The sequence below is a fragment of the Sceloporus occidentalis genome, unplaced genomic scaffold (assembly GCF_023333645.1).
Source record: "Sceloporus occidentalis isolate IW3139 unplaced genomic scaffold, rSceOcc1.0.p SCAF_318, whole genome shotgun sequence".
Taxonomy (NCBI): domain Eukaryota; kingdom Metazoa; phylum Chordata; class Lepidosauria; order Squamata; family Phrynosomatidae; genus Sceloporus; species Sceloporus occidentalis.
This window is the reverse complement of record NW_028317298.1, coordinates 560,374-576,879: the sequence shown is the minus strand read 5'-3', so window position 1 is coordinate 576,879 and position 16,506 is coordinate 560,374. Positions and strand designations below refer to the sequence as shown.

Here is a 16,506-nt window from a genome sequence, read left to right as displayed (position 1 = left end):
AGATATATATACATATACACATATAGATATATATAAATATATATATAGTGATCTACTCGTATAGAGATGTGAGAGATCGCTTACCACGCTCAAGCACGTGCTATCAGGAACCGGGCCCTTGGAGACAGCAGAACTCTTGTTCTAAGAGTACCATTGACTTTCAGAGTCAACAAGGAATACGAAGCGGTGGCCCCCGACTAGACGACTGGGTCATCTCACAAACACTAACTATCATGTATATAAAATATGTATCATGTATATAAAATACATCAGAAATCATTGTAACAAAAAGCACTTGATAAGCTGCGCTTAAATGGAAAATGCCTCATGTCTTATATTATCGAGTATATAAAACACATTAAAAGTCATTTAAAAAAAAAAAATTTAAATCTTTTAATCTGGTTAAAAAAAAAAAAACATTCCAAAAATAATCACTTTTGATAAGCTGCGCTCAAACAAAAAATGCTTTATGTCTGAAAATATATTAAAAAAATAAATAAATAAAAAGCCCGATAAAAAATCAAATTCCAAAAGGGGCTTTAAAATGCAAAGTAATGTAACGGCATGAAACGGTTAATAAAGTTAAGTAGTGTAAGGCTCGTGTCCAAATATAAAAGTTAGAAAGTAGGGCTGATATATATAACGCCACCTTTTCGGGGCTGTTTTCCATCATTTAGTTTATTTATATATATATATATATATATATATATATATATATATATATATAATATAGATAGGTATACACAAACATATATTTTAAAGTGAGAACAAGAAGCTTGCTCAGAATAGCTAAATATATATCTATATATATATAAAAATATATATAAATAGTAAATATTACAAATAAATGTATCTACGTAGATACAAAATGAGACAAAGTAGTAACTTTACCCCAAAACAGAAACACCTGAATTAGAATTTCATCTGGAATAAATATTAAAATAATGTCAACGAGAAGTCGTGTTTTTAAAATAGTGAATATTAGGGGCTGTTTAAATCTAGTTTCTCATTGACATTTTATATTCGCACGTGTAAAAATATACTATTAGAACAGATCGACTAAAAATTCAATATTCTTCCTAAAATGGCGTTTATGTTTTCTGAGCAGCCGCATTATTTGTTTAGAAACAAATTTCTGGAAAAAATAAATAAAAATATTTGCTTAGAAAAAAAAAAGCAAAAAAAAAAATCTTAAATTAGAAAAAAAAAAAAATTTGCTTAGGGGGGAAAAAAATAAAATAACCCCTCCCCCCCGAACTACAGCTTTAGTGGCGAGCGTGCAGTAACTGCAGTTGTTCAGGGGCCACGAATGACTAGCGCATGAATCAAGCACTGGGTGGAGGTGGAAAAGGCTTCCAGAAAACCATTGCTTGCATGGCATCGCCTGTAATCCCTCCCCGTCTCTCCCAGAACAGCCGAGCTGTAAAGGCAGACGTAGGAAGAGAGGAGGGTGTCAGCACGAGCTGCGCTTTAATACGTCCGCCCCACGCAGTCGCTCACTGAAAACAAAGAAGGAGGAGTAAAAGAAGCCATTTTGGTGCTGCAATGTGCTAAAGGAAAACAACAAGCGAGGCGGCCATTTTGAAGAGCTGATCAACACATGCGTTTATATGAAGAGACTGCATGGAAATGTAATAGGAATTAAAACAGTTCCTTCAGTGCGCATCCTGGGGTGAAAAACACATAAATGTATGAAATAACACCACTAGCAATGCCATTCGCACAACATACAGACACACACACATCAACTTACAGGTAACTATTTTATGGGGAAAATATATTAAAAAAATATAAAATGTGTAGTGGCAATATAAAGACAAAATGGGAATTATGAAATGCCAAGCACATAGAAAATGTAACTTACTGTGAAAGAAAACATGTATAAACATATGTTACAATATTCAGTTAAACTATATATATAAAAAATATGTATTATAACACTATCTGGATCAAGCTTTTTGCCACAGATTTTAAGCTCTTTCGCTGGTAATACCGGCCACAAAGAAGGCAATCTTTATTGATAGATTGCATGCAATCCTCCGAGGCATTTTCTGCCAGAAATGAAAAGAATATACACAAAAGCCTGCTGCTGGGTAAACAATTAATTCCTCGAGGAGACTAAAAATGACAATTACTACAGTAATGGAGACGTAGAGAAATTGCAGCTGAGGGAATTCAAAAAAAAAATAAAAATTGCCAGATATATTTAAAAAAAAAACTATAATAAAAAAAAATAAAATTTGCCAGAGACTAGAATCCTCCCTGATCGTCTCTGCTGCCCTTACCACAGAATACTTCCTCCTGATCGCCCAGAATATACTTCTGCCAGTCTCGGTTATTCATAGTCTCGCTGTAGATTCTGCACCTTTTCTCCCTGCAATCTTTATGTACAGATTGCTCATGGTTCTCATCTATAGGCCGTATCCTGTATATAAAAATCAAATTGCAGCCCCGGAAAAGCCTCAGTTCATCCACCAGATTACCTTTTTTTTTTTTTTAATAGGATTGTCGTCTCCCACACAGAGATTGACCGATTGGCTTTTATCGCGAAAAAGCTCCAACGCCATCTCTGGTATGGGAGCTCATTTTCCTATATCCCCAAAATCTATAGGTTATAGCCATCTCTCGCGAGCCAAAATTCACCGACACCAGGTCGGTTTAATGTGATCTGATAAGCGGATCCCGGCAGATCCCCTTCACAGACCACCGGATACGCCGGCCACGTATCTGTCTCTTATCTGTGGGTATAGAACACATGCCAAAATTATGTTTTTTTGGGGGGGAAAAGGTAATTATTTCTCTGCAGCTTTTAGTCTTGCCCTTGATTTCATTATGATTGTCACAAAACTAATGATTTTGTTATACCTATAGTCCGAGGCGACGGATATTGACTAAAAATACTGTAAAAATCTTTCGTGGAAGTCTGAATTTAGCAGAACCCAATGAGGGTTTTTTAATGAGAGGGAGAGGGTTGTCAGGGAGAAAAAAAAAAATATATATGTTTTCCAAAGTCGGTTCAAAAGGCAACACTTACTATCCAAAATTCTCCTTCAGCGCGTCTTTACGTAGGTAATGGGCTAAAAATTGGAAGAAAAAATAAAACAAAAGAGGGGCAGATGGGGGGTATATAGATCCTCAATGATGGACAGCTCTACGACCACACAAAAAAGGCTGTGGCTACCATGATAAAAGAGCCAACGTTAGTTAATGGTGGAAACCGTCCAATGGACCCCGTCTCAGAGGACTATAGCAAGGAGTCCTTCAGGGCTGAGGAACGGTCAGGTATAAGATGAGGAAGATGGAGTTTGTTACCACCAGTTAATGGGACTTAAGGATCAAACCCCTCTAAGTTGCTTCAGAGAGAATCGTGTGATATATAATGGGAGGGAAAAAAATACTACAGGGAGAAAACGTATTGAAGGTGTAGGAAGAGGCTTCTTTGTGTAATTTTGATCTTCAGTTTCCTCCCAAAAAAAAGGCGCAAAGCTTCAGGACGTCAGATTATTACAATCTTAACTATTGTCCAATAATCGAGGCGACGTTGGAGCCGAAGAAAATCATAGAGGTTAGAGACCTGAGGAGAGAAAACAAAATTACGAACATTAAGTATAAAAATACTAATAGGACACGGCGAACAACAGAAAGGGGAAACGCGGTCAACGAGGGCATAATGGCGGGGGGCATAAAGAAAGGGGGGAGGGGAAGCAACAAGCATAAACGAACAAACTCCGGCTACATACCTTACGACGACGCCTGGAATGGCGGACGCGCGAGGCGCTCAATCTTATAAAGAATCCCTTACGTCACAAAAGGGGCAGAGGAAGCGCGAGAACGAAAATGGAGGCGCCGATTGGACGAAAGTGCGAGCAGATAACAGGAAACGGTTAGTAACCAGTGACGTCGAAGCCAGCAGCCAATGGGCGTCGAGCATGAGACTAAAGGGTCCGGCTCGCACCCGCCCTTCGGCGTACTTTTTGGCAAAGAATTATCCGTGAAGTTTTGTTTTCCTCTTTATAAAGACATAAAACGAACGGCCAACCGGATGAGGTGTTTATTTCCAATATGCAACCGAAATATCCACGTTCGCTGTGCCTTGAAGACAGAAAGAAAAAACACCCCACAGCCTACCTCCTCGACCGTTACGCAGCAAAATTTGGGGCGTGCGTAATGACGTAGTGTGCGTCACGCCCTGCCCACACTTAACTTTTAATCGCCCCAACTATTTTTTTCCTGTTTTTCTTATTAGATAATATTGACTTGTAAAGTAGCGAATGGATAAAAGGCGTGTTTTATCTATTTTTGCTCTGCTATAGGGAAAAAAACGTTATGAACATCCGCATCAGCAATAAAGATCCGTTTTTGAATAAACTTTATTGAAAAAATAAGCAAACAGCGTCTCTAAGCGTGTCATAAAAGGGTGGTTTAGGCGTTTACATGTAAGGCGTAGCTGCTTACAGTTAAGATCAATGTACCTATGCCTGTAAAAAAGCACCAATCACTTAATTGGAAATGACAGAATCGGCTGTTAATGTGTAGCATAAGCCATTAAATGGGCGTGGCTGTTCTTTGTAATACCGAGCCCCGTTTACGTGTATGAATTCTCGGAACTGGGTGTGGGGTTTAAGGTTTTTCGCAATTACCAAACTATTTGCGCCCCTTCCTGTCGTGCGGTGTAACTTTCGGCGGCGAGAAGTGTGATTTGTGTCAGTGTACATAAAGTTTCATGAATAAAAAAAAAACAAATGAAAATTTTTGATTGGTTGCAGAGGCGTTCTCGTCAGGCGTATAGCTTGCATCTTCCTGCAGATTCTTCTACCAGCATGGCGTCCTCCTTTGGCAGGTTGATCGTGACCGGGATAAGGGGAGCTCTATGGGGGAAGGTAAATAGATGTGAAGGAAATATAGAGGGCAGTTTTAGGGTCAGAAAGCGAGACGGTGGGGGAGCTCAGTGTTAATAAAGCTTGAGAAGACCCCGGCGTACAAATACATGTTGGCGAACAGCGTGACCTTATACTTTTAGGAAATTATATATGTATGTATGTATTTGTACTACATGCTACATATAGAATACATGTAGCCTGACGGGCAACAAGCCATTTAATGCTATGCTTCCATTATTTCATCGTTCACTTGTAACCAAGAAAAATAACTTCCCTGTGCATCATGGAGGGTTAACCCCAAAGAGCTTCTGTTATAGAATAACCGAATTTGCCCTGTAAAAGCAGTCAGATCTCTCGATTGTAAGCTCATCTGCGCCGGGCCCTCTTCAGCTGTTGTTGTTTCTGTGTAATCATCTTATGTTATATACTACGGATGCCCTGTCTGCCCTTTGTACAGCGCTGTGGAATCTGATGGCGCTATATAAAATAATAATTATCGGTTGGATTACTGATTGAATGTTATGTAGAGGCAGATCAGCTTCAGTGTAAAAGGAGGTTATACATTATCTCAAAATGAATCAGCGACGACAATTCCTGCAATCCTTTGGGTAACACGGCTTTGAGTTTAAGAGATAAGAACCAGGATTTAAACTTGTTTCCCCAGGTCCCTGCGTTCCCGCTGCCTGCGGGCGCTCGCCTGCTCACCACGGACCCCGATCCCTTCGATGCTGCCTCCCGGTATAAAGATCAGCCGTGGGAGTACCTCAGCAGCGAAGGTAAGGATTAACCCCTTTCTAGCGATGCATTGGACCGCCTGTCTTCCCACCTCTTACTACTCGTTCAGGCCACATACAGAGGGAAGATCTGTGATTATCGGTTACGGTGTTTCCAAACTAACTCGAAAGTGCCTCAAATCCGAGTCTCCCTTAAACTCATCTTTAAAACCGACCCCAAGTCATACGCAGGCTGTTTAATGGGGGTCCTTGTCCTGCAGTGATGTGCTGCGACTCCCCACACACCGATATGTCATGTTGATCCTTCTGCCATATCATGTTGATTATTCTTTATGTTTATGAATGCCGGGATCTTTTATTATTGAGTTTTTCTCTCCTTAATACTGTTTTTCTTCTTCACTCAGAGTACTTGCAACGTTATGGCAGCAAACCTGTCTGGGCGGATTACAGGCGCAACCACAAAGGGCCCATTCCACCCCAGAAAACCCGCAAGATGTGTATTGTGAGTGGGGTGGGGGTAATGAGGGTTATAACAACAGTAAATGAGCCGCGGTAGCCTCCTGGTTACCGGCACCCAGGGGCCGATGTTATTGACGGAGGAGTAGTGGGTACAGTAGGACAGCTCTGTGGATAGGAGTTGCATCTGAGGATTAAGATCAGTTCAGTAACACGTAACACGCAATTCTGTTTATTTTCTTACAGAGAGGTGGCAAGGCCTGTGGAAACCCGTGTCCGATCTGTAGGGACCAGAAGCTTGGTCTGGACTACAGGGTGAGTGTGTGTTTTTATATAATATATATATATATATATATATATATATATATAACTCTGATCCTATACATCTAATGGCAAATACAGTATAACTACTGTATATATGTTATGACTATGTCAGCAGGGACCCGATTTGCACATATTGGTTGAATGTCATTTTTTTTTTCCTCCCCGCAGAATGTGAAGTTGCTGCAGCAGTTTATATGTCCGCACAGTGGAACAGTGTACGATCCCACAAAAACAGGTACGCGTCTGTTTACGATGTCCCAACGATCTCTGCGGTTTAAAATGACGGGGAGCAGGTTAATGCCCCCACGTGTCGGTCATCCAGCCGTGTAAGGTACACGCTTCTCGCTGTGCGAAGACCAGGTTCACCCCTCTTCTGATTGTCACCTTGTAGGTGTGTGTAGGAAGCAGCAGAAGATGCTTGTGAAAGCTGTTACAGAGGCGCAGGATCAAGGTGAGCTATGGGTCCCCCCCCCCCATTATACAAACTATTAAGCAGACAGGGGCCAAACACTCAGCTTAAATATACATAGTTAATGTAGTGATAAACCTTTAATCAAACAGGATTTCTATGCAGGAAAACAGGGTACGCTTTAAAGCTGTTCGCAGTACGGTCCATACTATTAAAGATGCTGTTCCACTTGGATAAAAATGTACTTCCCCGTGTAGAAGAAATAAACCTTAGTGGATACGCCTTTTTTACTGTCCAATGCATTAGGCCCTCTAATGAAGTTTGGATATTAAAGTTCTTCTACTGATTTAATATACATTCTTTAACCCGTATGTATAAATTACCTTGTAATATAGTGAATAAAGAGATGCTGAGACTTGTGACACGGTGGATGCAGTCAGTGTGAATGTTCTGTTTTCATCAAGCTATTCTGTCATTGTTTTAGGTTTCCTTCCCGTAATCACACCCCACATAGACATCTGCCATCAAGACTTCGTTAATACCCATGGTGCAGTTACCCCCACTCCTCCAGCCCCAGCTGGCCCTTGGTACTCCTGGTACGAATGGCAGGAACCACCAGCCAGGGAGATGGCTCGGTTAAAGAAGCTGTACAAGCCGTACCTTAAAGAGATGGTGGGACAGAAGTAAAGCGGCTGGGGGTGGATGCTGTTCCAGATACTGAATAAACTGATATTTACAGACAAAGCTTTGGTTCTCTCACTGTATTTTGGGAAATACATGAGCCGGGGCAGCGAAACTTAACTGAGAGTAAAAAGAATAGTGAGGGGATTAAACATACGGCTCCTGAATCTAAGACGAGACCAACGACTGATTAATGTCCGGGTCTTTACAGCAGGAGAAACGGGCGACTGATGGGCTGGCAAATTCTGTGTTTCTAATCCACGGATTGGGGCAAAATCTGGGGATACAAAAACATAACTCGCCCACCCCACCCCATTAAAGTGCCAAATCCTGCAGTGGGACTACAACTCCCATCATAAGCAGTTAACGTTTAAAAACGACCAGATCCAGTGAAATAAGGGGCAGTTCACCAAATATACACAAAATTGAAAAAAATCTTTATATACAAAAGATGTACAAGGCGTGTAAATTATATTTCTAATAAGCAGCCTGGCAGGTCTTTCATCAGGGTCATCCGGACTGACCTGTGGGGGCAAAAAAAACAACCCACCAAAATAAACAATATTTATCAACCAAGAGATCAGAATGAGGTATTTGTGCCCCCCCCCCCCCCTGCTCCCCCATTGAGGGATATTTTAGCCATGGCCCCTAGGACATTTGTACTTGTAGCCACAGGGACTAGATTATTAAAAACGTGCCTCCCGTACCCGACGTACCGTCAGCCGAGCTCCTCCCGAGTCTTCCCGGCTTTTCTCGGCATCTTCTTGCTGGTGGGGTCTTCCAGCTCCCGGGATTTGTAGTAATGCGGAGCCACTTCCAGCAGCCACGTGCTGTCGATCTCTATTATCTGAAAAATCCCTTTCATTATGAGCTCATTAAAACATGGAGAGCTTTTCTCCTTTACTGGGTTCACGCGGTTAGCGAATTATAGTTGTAGACTCCAGGTTGCGCAATAGCAGGCAGATACATATTAGCAATTTGTGTGTTTCAGCCCAAACTACTAGACAAACACCCGACTGCGAATCATACTGCCTGTGGTAAACAATAGAACGGCTCAGTCTTAATCACCCAACTGAACACGCTGACTAATGGAAGTCTACTGCCCATCAGGCCCCGACGTGTTCTAACCTGTCTCATGAACTCCTTGGTGGTGAACACCAGTTCGTGGTAGATGACCCAGCGCGGCTGCTCCTCGTGGAGACTGCTGTTGGGGTGGATATAGACGCTTTGTTGCTGCTTCACCGTCTTATACCCGGAGCGGGTAAGCCGGGCAGTGTGATAGAAGTATCCGGCCGTGATCGCCTGGCACGAGGTGAGATGAGACAGAGTAAAGCGGTGCAGGGGAGGAAGAGGAGCCACGGTGATCGAATGACAGATAATGCCGGAGCGTACCTTGCGGACCGGCGTGTTATCCCCCTCGCACGACGTCAGCTCGATCTCAATCCGCCCCATCAGCCCCTCCAGCTGCTCCCGGACGTCCCTGGCTCGGCGGAGAGAACGGGCCTGGATGAAATTCTCATAGCACCACTGGAGCGAGTGACCCGTCTCGACCCACTGGGAGGAATAACATTAAACGCGGCGTACATTTAGGAAGCGGAGGCGATAAGGAATGGGTAAGAAAGATGGGCAAATATTCTTCATCAGGATTAATACGCAAATTCATGATTCATATATCCCTTACACATGCAGCCCCCCCCCCCCCCCCCCCGTGAACACACATACCTGTGTATATACATTAAGGAGGACCATGTGATCCCCGCCGGGCACCGTGAAGTTGGCCCGGGCCGTGTCCGCATGGACCACCTTGTCTTTGGGGCGGTAAAAGATGGTGTTGTTTACGGACAGCATGGCGGCGATGGTGAGGATTTGTTCGGAGCAGCCGTACCTGGCGAGGAGGAGGGAGAAAGGACACAAAGTTACGTTTTTCGCTTCGCGACGAGACATAAAAGAAGAAGCAGACAGACGAAGAAACTCACTTCTCAGATGCCAGAATCATCTTGGATAACATGGGATCCACCGGGAGCTCAGCCATCCTTCTGCCCAACTGAGAGAGAGAGAGAAAGAAAGAGAGGATATTTCTACGTTCCCGAAACGCTCAGAAATTCTCCTTCTTCTTCTTCTCGCTTACCTTGGTCAGTTCTCCCAGGTGGTTGAGAGCCCCCAGCGCATAGAGCTGCTCCAGAGCGAGAACCAGCGTCTCATGTGGCGGGGGGTCCATGAAATCAAAATGGATGAGGTCGTTAATACCTGTCGAGGGGAACACGGGAGGCAGATCAGAGGCAGAACAAATTGGAAGAGGATGAAAAAGGGAGAAGCGGAAGGCAGGAGAGGAAACGGATAGAGAACGAGGAGAGCAAGAAACGAGGGCTTGGCTGCTTTACCCAAACTTTTGAGCAGCAGCACCACGTTGCCGAGGTTAGTCCTCTGGATCTCCGGCACCGTCGTATCCTCCATTTCATTTTTGTATGCCCAGGCGGTATACAGTCTGAAGCACTTCCCCGCGGCCACGCGGCCAGCCCTTCCCGTCCTCTGATTCGCCGATGCCTTAAGAGAGAGAATTGAATATATATATATATATACATATACAAGGACCCACTTATTATTGGGAAAACCGACAAGGTTATAGTCTAAGGAAGAGATAACCCTTGTAACATATACTCAGGATTTATACATATGCCAATTATTTTCACACTGGGGAGACGGAGACCGACGTGCAGAAGGGGGGGGGGCACGGATTGAAACGCATCACCTTTGAGCAGGGAGTCACAATGAGAGACTCCATTCCCGAACGGGCATTGTAACTTTTCTGCTTGCAGAAGCCAGGGTCGATCACGTAGATGATGCCGTCGATGGTCAGCGAGGTTTCGGCGATATTAGTGGCGATGACGACCTGAAGGAGACGGACAAGGCTTGTAACGTTGGGCTCTCGGCATAAGGACGGAAAAGGCCAAAGCAGCCAACGTATCGGGACCGAGGAGTCCACGGTGGAGATCTGTCACAGGAGGCAGCGATTCTCTCCAACTGGACATACGTCTGCTCCCCGTGAAGGTCTGGGTCACCCTAGGCAGACTTATAGGTCAATATACAATATATACCTTCCTCGCTCCGGGCGGCGTAGGGTCGAAGATCTTGGCCTGCATGTCGGATGGCAAATTGGCATAAATGGGCAACACCAACATCTCGGCAATCTTGGAGCCCAGCCGGCGGCAGCGCTCCTGTATCATTTCACAGCAGGCTTCGATCTCCTCCTGCAAGACACACAGTTACATAGTACATAAGGTTAAAAAAAAGACCTAAGTCCATCAGGTTCCACCCTTCTACCGAACTCTTCATCCAAAAGAAAGCAAAAAACCCTAATTAAGCTACTGTGAATTCTGCCATCAGGGGGAAAAATTCCTTCTCGACTCCAAAAGGCAATCGGATTTCTCCTTGGACACAAAGAGAGCAAATGTTGCGCTCAACATACACCCCCCCCTGGGGAGAATAACATCCTACATATATACAGGCTACATATACCATCGACAGACCGCACTGTAGCCATCTGCGATTAAAGAACCCCCGCCGACAGACATGACATCTTCTTTATTGTAATGACATCATTTGTTTACTATCCAGACCACACATGGCACTTTTCTCATAGCATAGCAGCTATTCCGTGCTCATTGGGATAGCGGCTGGCTATATATATATATATATATATATATATATATATATATATAGCGTGTGCGGATACACGCGATAATAACGGGATCACATACCTGTCCGGTGAGAAACACCAGGATGTCTCCCGGGGGCTGCGTCACGTGAATCTGCAACACGGAGACAACGCAGGCCTCCAGGTAATCTGCCTCGGGAGCCTACAGGACACAAAATTAAAAGGGGGACTTTAAAATCGGCCGAATCCTGAACGTCCTCCCCGCGCTCGGCATTTAACCGATACGAAGAGAAGCATCGCATCGACATTTTTAAGAAATTTACAAAAAAAAAAAAAAACGCCGAGTGGAGCAGTTTCATGAATGTAATAATAATTTTGTTAAATATGCGGTGTCTATAAAATGCTTGAAATAAAAAGTACAGCTTATTCAGTAGATAATAAAACTTTTTCAAACTTTCAACTCTACGTGAGAGCCGCTAAACTCCCCTTTTCCCTCAAATGCAACAAACATTATTTTGGGAGCCTCGCACACCAGACGCGGACCCCGAAACAGCCCGGAAACGAGGGTACCTTGGTGTAATAGATGTCCACCGGGTACCGGCGGCCGGGGATTCGGAAGATGGGAGCGTCGTCGAAAAAGGCCGAGAACTTCTCTGTGTTGAGGGTGGCGCTGGAGACCAGAACCTTGAGATCCGGCCGGAAGCGGGCTATGTCCTTTATGAGACCGAAGAGCACGTCGGTGTGGAGGGTCCTTTCGTGGGCTTCGTCAATTATGACTACGCTGAGAAAGGGAGGACGGAAACGGAAAGAATCGGATAAACGTCGAGCTGACGAAAAGGATACATTTTTAACGGCGGCAACCATTTCAAGTATTTTTTAAACCGATATTGATTGATAAATACCTGTAGCCGGCCAGATCGGGCTCGGTGAGAAATTCTCTCAGTAACATCCCGTCCGTCATGTACTTTAATACGGTTCGCTCCGACGTGCAGTCCTCAAAGCGAATGCTGTATCCGACCTGAGGAAAAGAAATTGTGAACATGAGATGGGGGGGATGGGGGGGAGACGGACGGAATAAAGAAAAAGGGAAACGTTATTATTTTAACTGCCTTTAACATACAACCTAAGAACCTCGAGTCGCAGAATAATGTATTTTAATGACCCCCTAAACTCTTCTTATTGGCAACTGAAACAAGTTGTGCATATAAGAGGGGCACAAATCCGGCCCCCGAGGGCTGCAAACAGGCCACCGTTTTAGGATATGCAGGAACCATTTTGTTCTCCGTTCGTACGGCTCATTTACATACGGGGCTGCACTCGCATGCCTTGGACGATCTGAATTACCTCATTGCCCAGTTTGACAGACATCTCCTGGGAGACTCGGGCTGCCACACTCATTGCAGCCACTCTACGAGGCTGAGTGCACCCGATCTTCATTCCATTGCGAGTGTAACCCTACGCGGGGGGGGGGAGAGAGGAGGGTCAGGGTAAGTTAGGTATTAGACTAAAGGTACAACTATACAGGCACATTTTGCGATCACACGGACGTCGCATTCATCCGTGGCGGTCAGAAAATGCCTCCAAGAGATAAAATACATTGGAAGTATCTCCGTGTAAGGGTGGTCGGGGGCTTATTAGGATACCCACCTCTTCATGTAGGTACTGCGGGATCTGGGTGGTCTTCCCGGATCCCGTTTCTCCCTCAATGATGAGAATCTGGTGCTCTGAAATGGCTTGGAGGAGATCAGAGCGGTACGGGAAGACTGGGAGGCTGCGGCGGACCTCTTGCATGGACATCTTCTTCCTCTCTGCCTCGGACAGCGCGTTGGCCTCCTCTTCTTCCTTACAGAGAAATATTAATCCCGGTATTAAATTAAATACGGACTCACGTGGCGCATCACAGACTAGTAATCAACGTACAAGACGCCATCTTCCAGCGTACATCACGTCTCGCACGTCTCCAATGCACCATATTTTTCCACATATCCTTTTTATAGTCAATGCTCAAAGCCATAAAGAGCTGGTCATGCACCCTAAACATGCCGGTCCATACGACCCCTTAATACTTTCACGTTCCACCTATTCTCATGTAGCCACTTTCCATAAAATACTTTCACGGGGCGGCTTGCGATTTTAGATACTTTGGCTGCTCACCTTGTCCACCGTCCCTTTCATTTGAGTGGAGCTGACGAATTGTATGACTTCTTCTTCCTCCATCACAAAGTCGTATTCCTTTGGCCCGCGTCTGTGAGCGTCTTTGGCTCCGAACTTCATAGAAGCCGCTCCGATATGTTCCTCTTCCCAGCGCCTCTGTTCCTCCCGAGGGGCGAACTTCTCCTCAGACACCGGTTCCTCGTATCGGTCTGGGATTTTCTGCGCAGCCGCAAAATATTCGTTTAGGTAAAGCCAACGCACCGATAATGACAGTTATATATCTGCTCCTAAACAATAAATTATTAAATGAACCAGTACGGCAACCCCCCCCCCCCCCCCCGATGGGATGCAACAGACCCAAAGGGCTCCGTTAACTAAGCCGTGAGCTTGACATTAGCATTAACGTTAATATAACAGCGGGATGTAATAAATGTATTCACACAAGCAATTTATTGATTGATATAGCACCCCCCTGCAGATGATATAACTATAGGATATGTTCTGTTACATGATATAACAAGTAGTCCATCGCATAACATTGGGCCCTGGTCAAGAGAGCTTACAATCCATAATACAAAAATAAAGAGAAAGCCGTCGTTAAAGGGACCGTTTACGGCCCGACCGACAAAAAATGGGTATTTTCTAGGGGACATCAGGACGACTCAAAGAGACTCGGTGGCCGGAGTGTCCCGCTAATCAAATATTAGTTTAATTCATATATTTCTGCCTTTTTTTCTACTTACTTTTGAAGCCTCTGCAAATATATATAAAAAATAAAATAAAAATAAAAGACAGCAGAGAGAGATCTGGCGGCGCGTCCCATTTGTTAACGTCCCGTACCTTGCTCCTGTTTTCCTCCGGTATAAAGTAGCGATCGTGCTTTTCCATCTTCTCCTTCTCCCCGGCTTTCTTGTACTCCTTTGCCAGATCCCGGACGCTGCGCTTGTACGCCAGCTCCTTGCGCTCCGCCTCGGTCAGTTCGGGCTCGGCGAACAGATACTCGTCGTCCGCTATCTCGGCCTCCAGATCCTCCAGCTTTTCTTTCTGCCGCTTTCCCAGGTATTCCCTCCGGGACTTCTTACGAAGTTCTGGTACCTTACGGAATGACAGGGGTTAACCGGGAACGCGCTGCGGCCAATGGCGACGAGTATGTATAAACTGCTTTATAAACGCGGCATTTGGGGTCAGTCCCTCCGGGACATCACATTTCTTACAGGTTAGTCCCGCGCTTCTCTATCTATTTATTTCAACCCAAATTAACCGATTACGGTCGTTAAAGGTTTACTGCTGTTGTCACTCGGTGAGAGGTATACTTTATTTCATGATTTCATTCATATATTTATATCGTTTTACTACAATGCGGTATTAGCAGGAAAACCACCAAATAAAGAAGAAAAAAGGACAATATACAAACCATCTTTTTACGGTCATCCTCGGCCACTTTGAGTCTCTTCTGCGCCTCTTCATACGCCTGTAAATATTTATATGATAACGTGTAACTATTTATACAGCATGCTCCATTATTTATCAGGAGCGTGTTAAGTCCCTGTGTAACACGCACACACGCACACGCACGCACACACACACACACACACACACAATGCAAACGTCTGTTCCAGCTGGAGAGGTAACCAGAACTTTCTATCCGGCTAATCCAACCATCATATTTACACTGGCCTGGCAGATCTGCATGTTGCTTTTAACCCCTTCACGACAACAGGCTCACAACGCATCGTCGTTAATCTGTTTAAACCTCCTTAAGGACAACGGGTTGTCGTTAGAGGTCATTACAAATCCCTAAGTGCCGTTCCAGGTTCTATGCACTTTGTACGATTTTCCGAATGCGCCTGGCCAATTCCCTTGGCCGGACTTTGTATGTTTTCATATAGCAGACATAGGAGATCTAGAAAATGTAGCAAGTCCCAGGAAAAAAAGAGGTATCACCCCCCCCTTTAATATCTCACCCCCCCCCCCCATTTACACGGGAGGTCCAGCTAACCTTTTTGTCGGATCTCTCCACAATATTCCTCGTCTTTTCTTTATCTCTCTTCTTTACTCGTTCTGCGAACGCGTCCCTTTCCTCCAGATCCTTCAAGCGGGCCTGCTCCTCTCTTTCTTCGTCATCGTCTGACGCGCTGCGAGGGGACGGCACCTTCCCCGACCTACAGAAACGCAGAAACAGATGAGATCGACGGAAACAAGATGTCCTGTCCGCTGTGTCTCCGTCACACACGATGATGGTGACAACGCTCTTTATGGACGGCGGGGCGAACAAACCCATGCTTCAGAGCATTTAATAAGAACCGGATCCATTCCCATTTCCCATTAGTGCATCCTGTGTGTAATCTGTAGGATCTCTGAACATGCGCGTACATATTCCAGAGGGTCTCATACTGTGCATGCGTTATACTCACTGTGCTTTGTCACTCTCGCTGTCAGAAGACTCCTCTTTCCTCCTCTTCCTCAGATTTTTCTTCCTCTTCTTCTTCTCATCCGTTTTCCCTCCTGCTTCTACCTCTTCTTCGCTATCATCCAGCAGCGTGTAAGATTTATTCTTTTCCTGCATGGCTATCGCCTCTCTTTCCGCAGCTCGGGCCGAGCGTTCGACGAGGATCTTGCGCGGCATCTGAAGAAAGCAGCAAAAGCGATAAAGTAAGAGGGGGAAAAAAATGGAAATAAAAACCGAATGCTACGCACAGCTGATCAATAAACGAAAATCCAAATGGTCCCAAAATTTGTTAGAAGTGTATTTTTACCCTCATTTTTACCCCTTTGCTGAGATATTGCACCGTCGGAGTCTCTTTGATCTTCCAGATCAATATATTTTTTCATTTATTTTTTTACGGCTAAGAGGAAAGTAAACGCAAAATTTCAGGACACCGAGGTCCAAGATAAATCCTTTACACGACGACGCAGTTTAGATACACAAATCTCTCACCTTTACCCAAAGTTCATCCACAAATCTCTTCACTTTCTCCGTCACGTCGATGGCTCCGGTGTCACTAAGCCGGCTGAGAAGGTCAGAAGAACTCGTGCTCCGTTTCGCAATCCCCACCAGAAACTGAGCCACGTGGCGATCGCTCATGCCCAGCACCTCGTGGAGCTGGTCCTTCACCCAGGACTCCAACGGGTCCATCGTGGATGGTGAACTTCACTTAATTCCTGCTTTCTGGGGTCACACACCTGCCGGGGGCCGATAAGGCAGACGGGTGA

General features: G+C 44.8%; 2 protein-coding genes across 2 annotated transcripts; one reads left to right on the top strand and one right to left on the bottom strand.

Moving 5' to 3' along the window:
- The first annotated feature begins 4,820 nt into the window (after positions 1 to 4,820).
- LOC149274837 (small ribosomal subunit protein mS40-like) lies at positions 4,821 to 7,490 on the top strand. Its single transcript, XM_089505221.1, has 7 exons — positions 4,821 to 4,880; positions 5,545 to 5,656; positions 6,019 to 6,116; positions 6,317 to 6,385; positions 6,563 to 6,629; positions 6,786 to 6,845; positions 7,288 to 7,490. Exons 1-7 carry the CDS (start codon positions 4,821 to 4,823, stop codon positions 7,488 to 7,490), a joined length of 669 nt encoding a protein of 222 aa, XP_089361347.1.
- A 712-nt stretch (positions 7,491 to 8,202) lies between these two features.
- On the bottom strand, positions 8,203 to 16,429 carry LOC149274836 (pre-mRNA-splicing factor ATP-dependent RNA helicase DHX16-like). Its single transcript, XM_089505205.1, has 20 exons — positions 16,232 to 16,429; positions 15,708 to 15,919; positions 15,293 to 15,455; positions 14,708 to 14,764; positions 14,134 to 14,388; positions 13,294 to 13,512; positions 12,787 to 12,981; positions 12,484 to 12,594; positions 12,042 to 12,157; positions 11,710 to 11,920; positions 11,243 to 11,341; positions 10,580 to 10,732; positions 10,234 to 10,374; positions 9,866 to 10,028; positions 9,613 to 9,731; positions 9,461 to 9,528; positions 9,207 to 9,369; positions 8,877 to 9,038; positions 8,613 to 8,786; positions 8,203 to 8,331 (listed from the first exon to the last, which is right to left on the bottom strand). The coding sequence occupies exons 1-20, from the start codon at positions 16,427 to 16,429 to the stop codon at positions 8,203 to 8,205; spliced, it is 3,108 nt and encodes a 1,035-aa protein (XP_089361331.1).
- Positions 16,430 to 16,506: the final 77 nt, after the last annotated feature.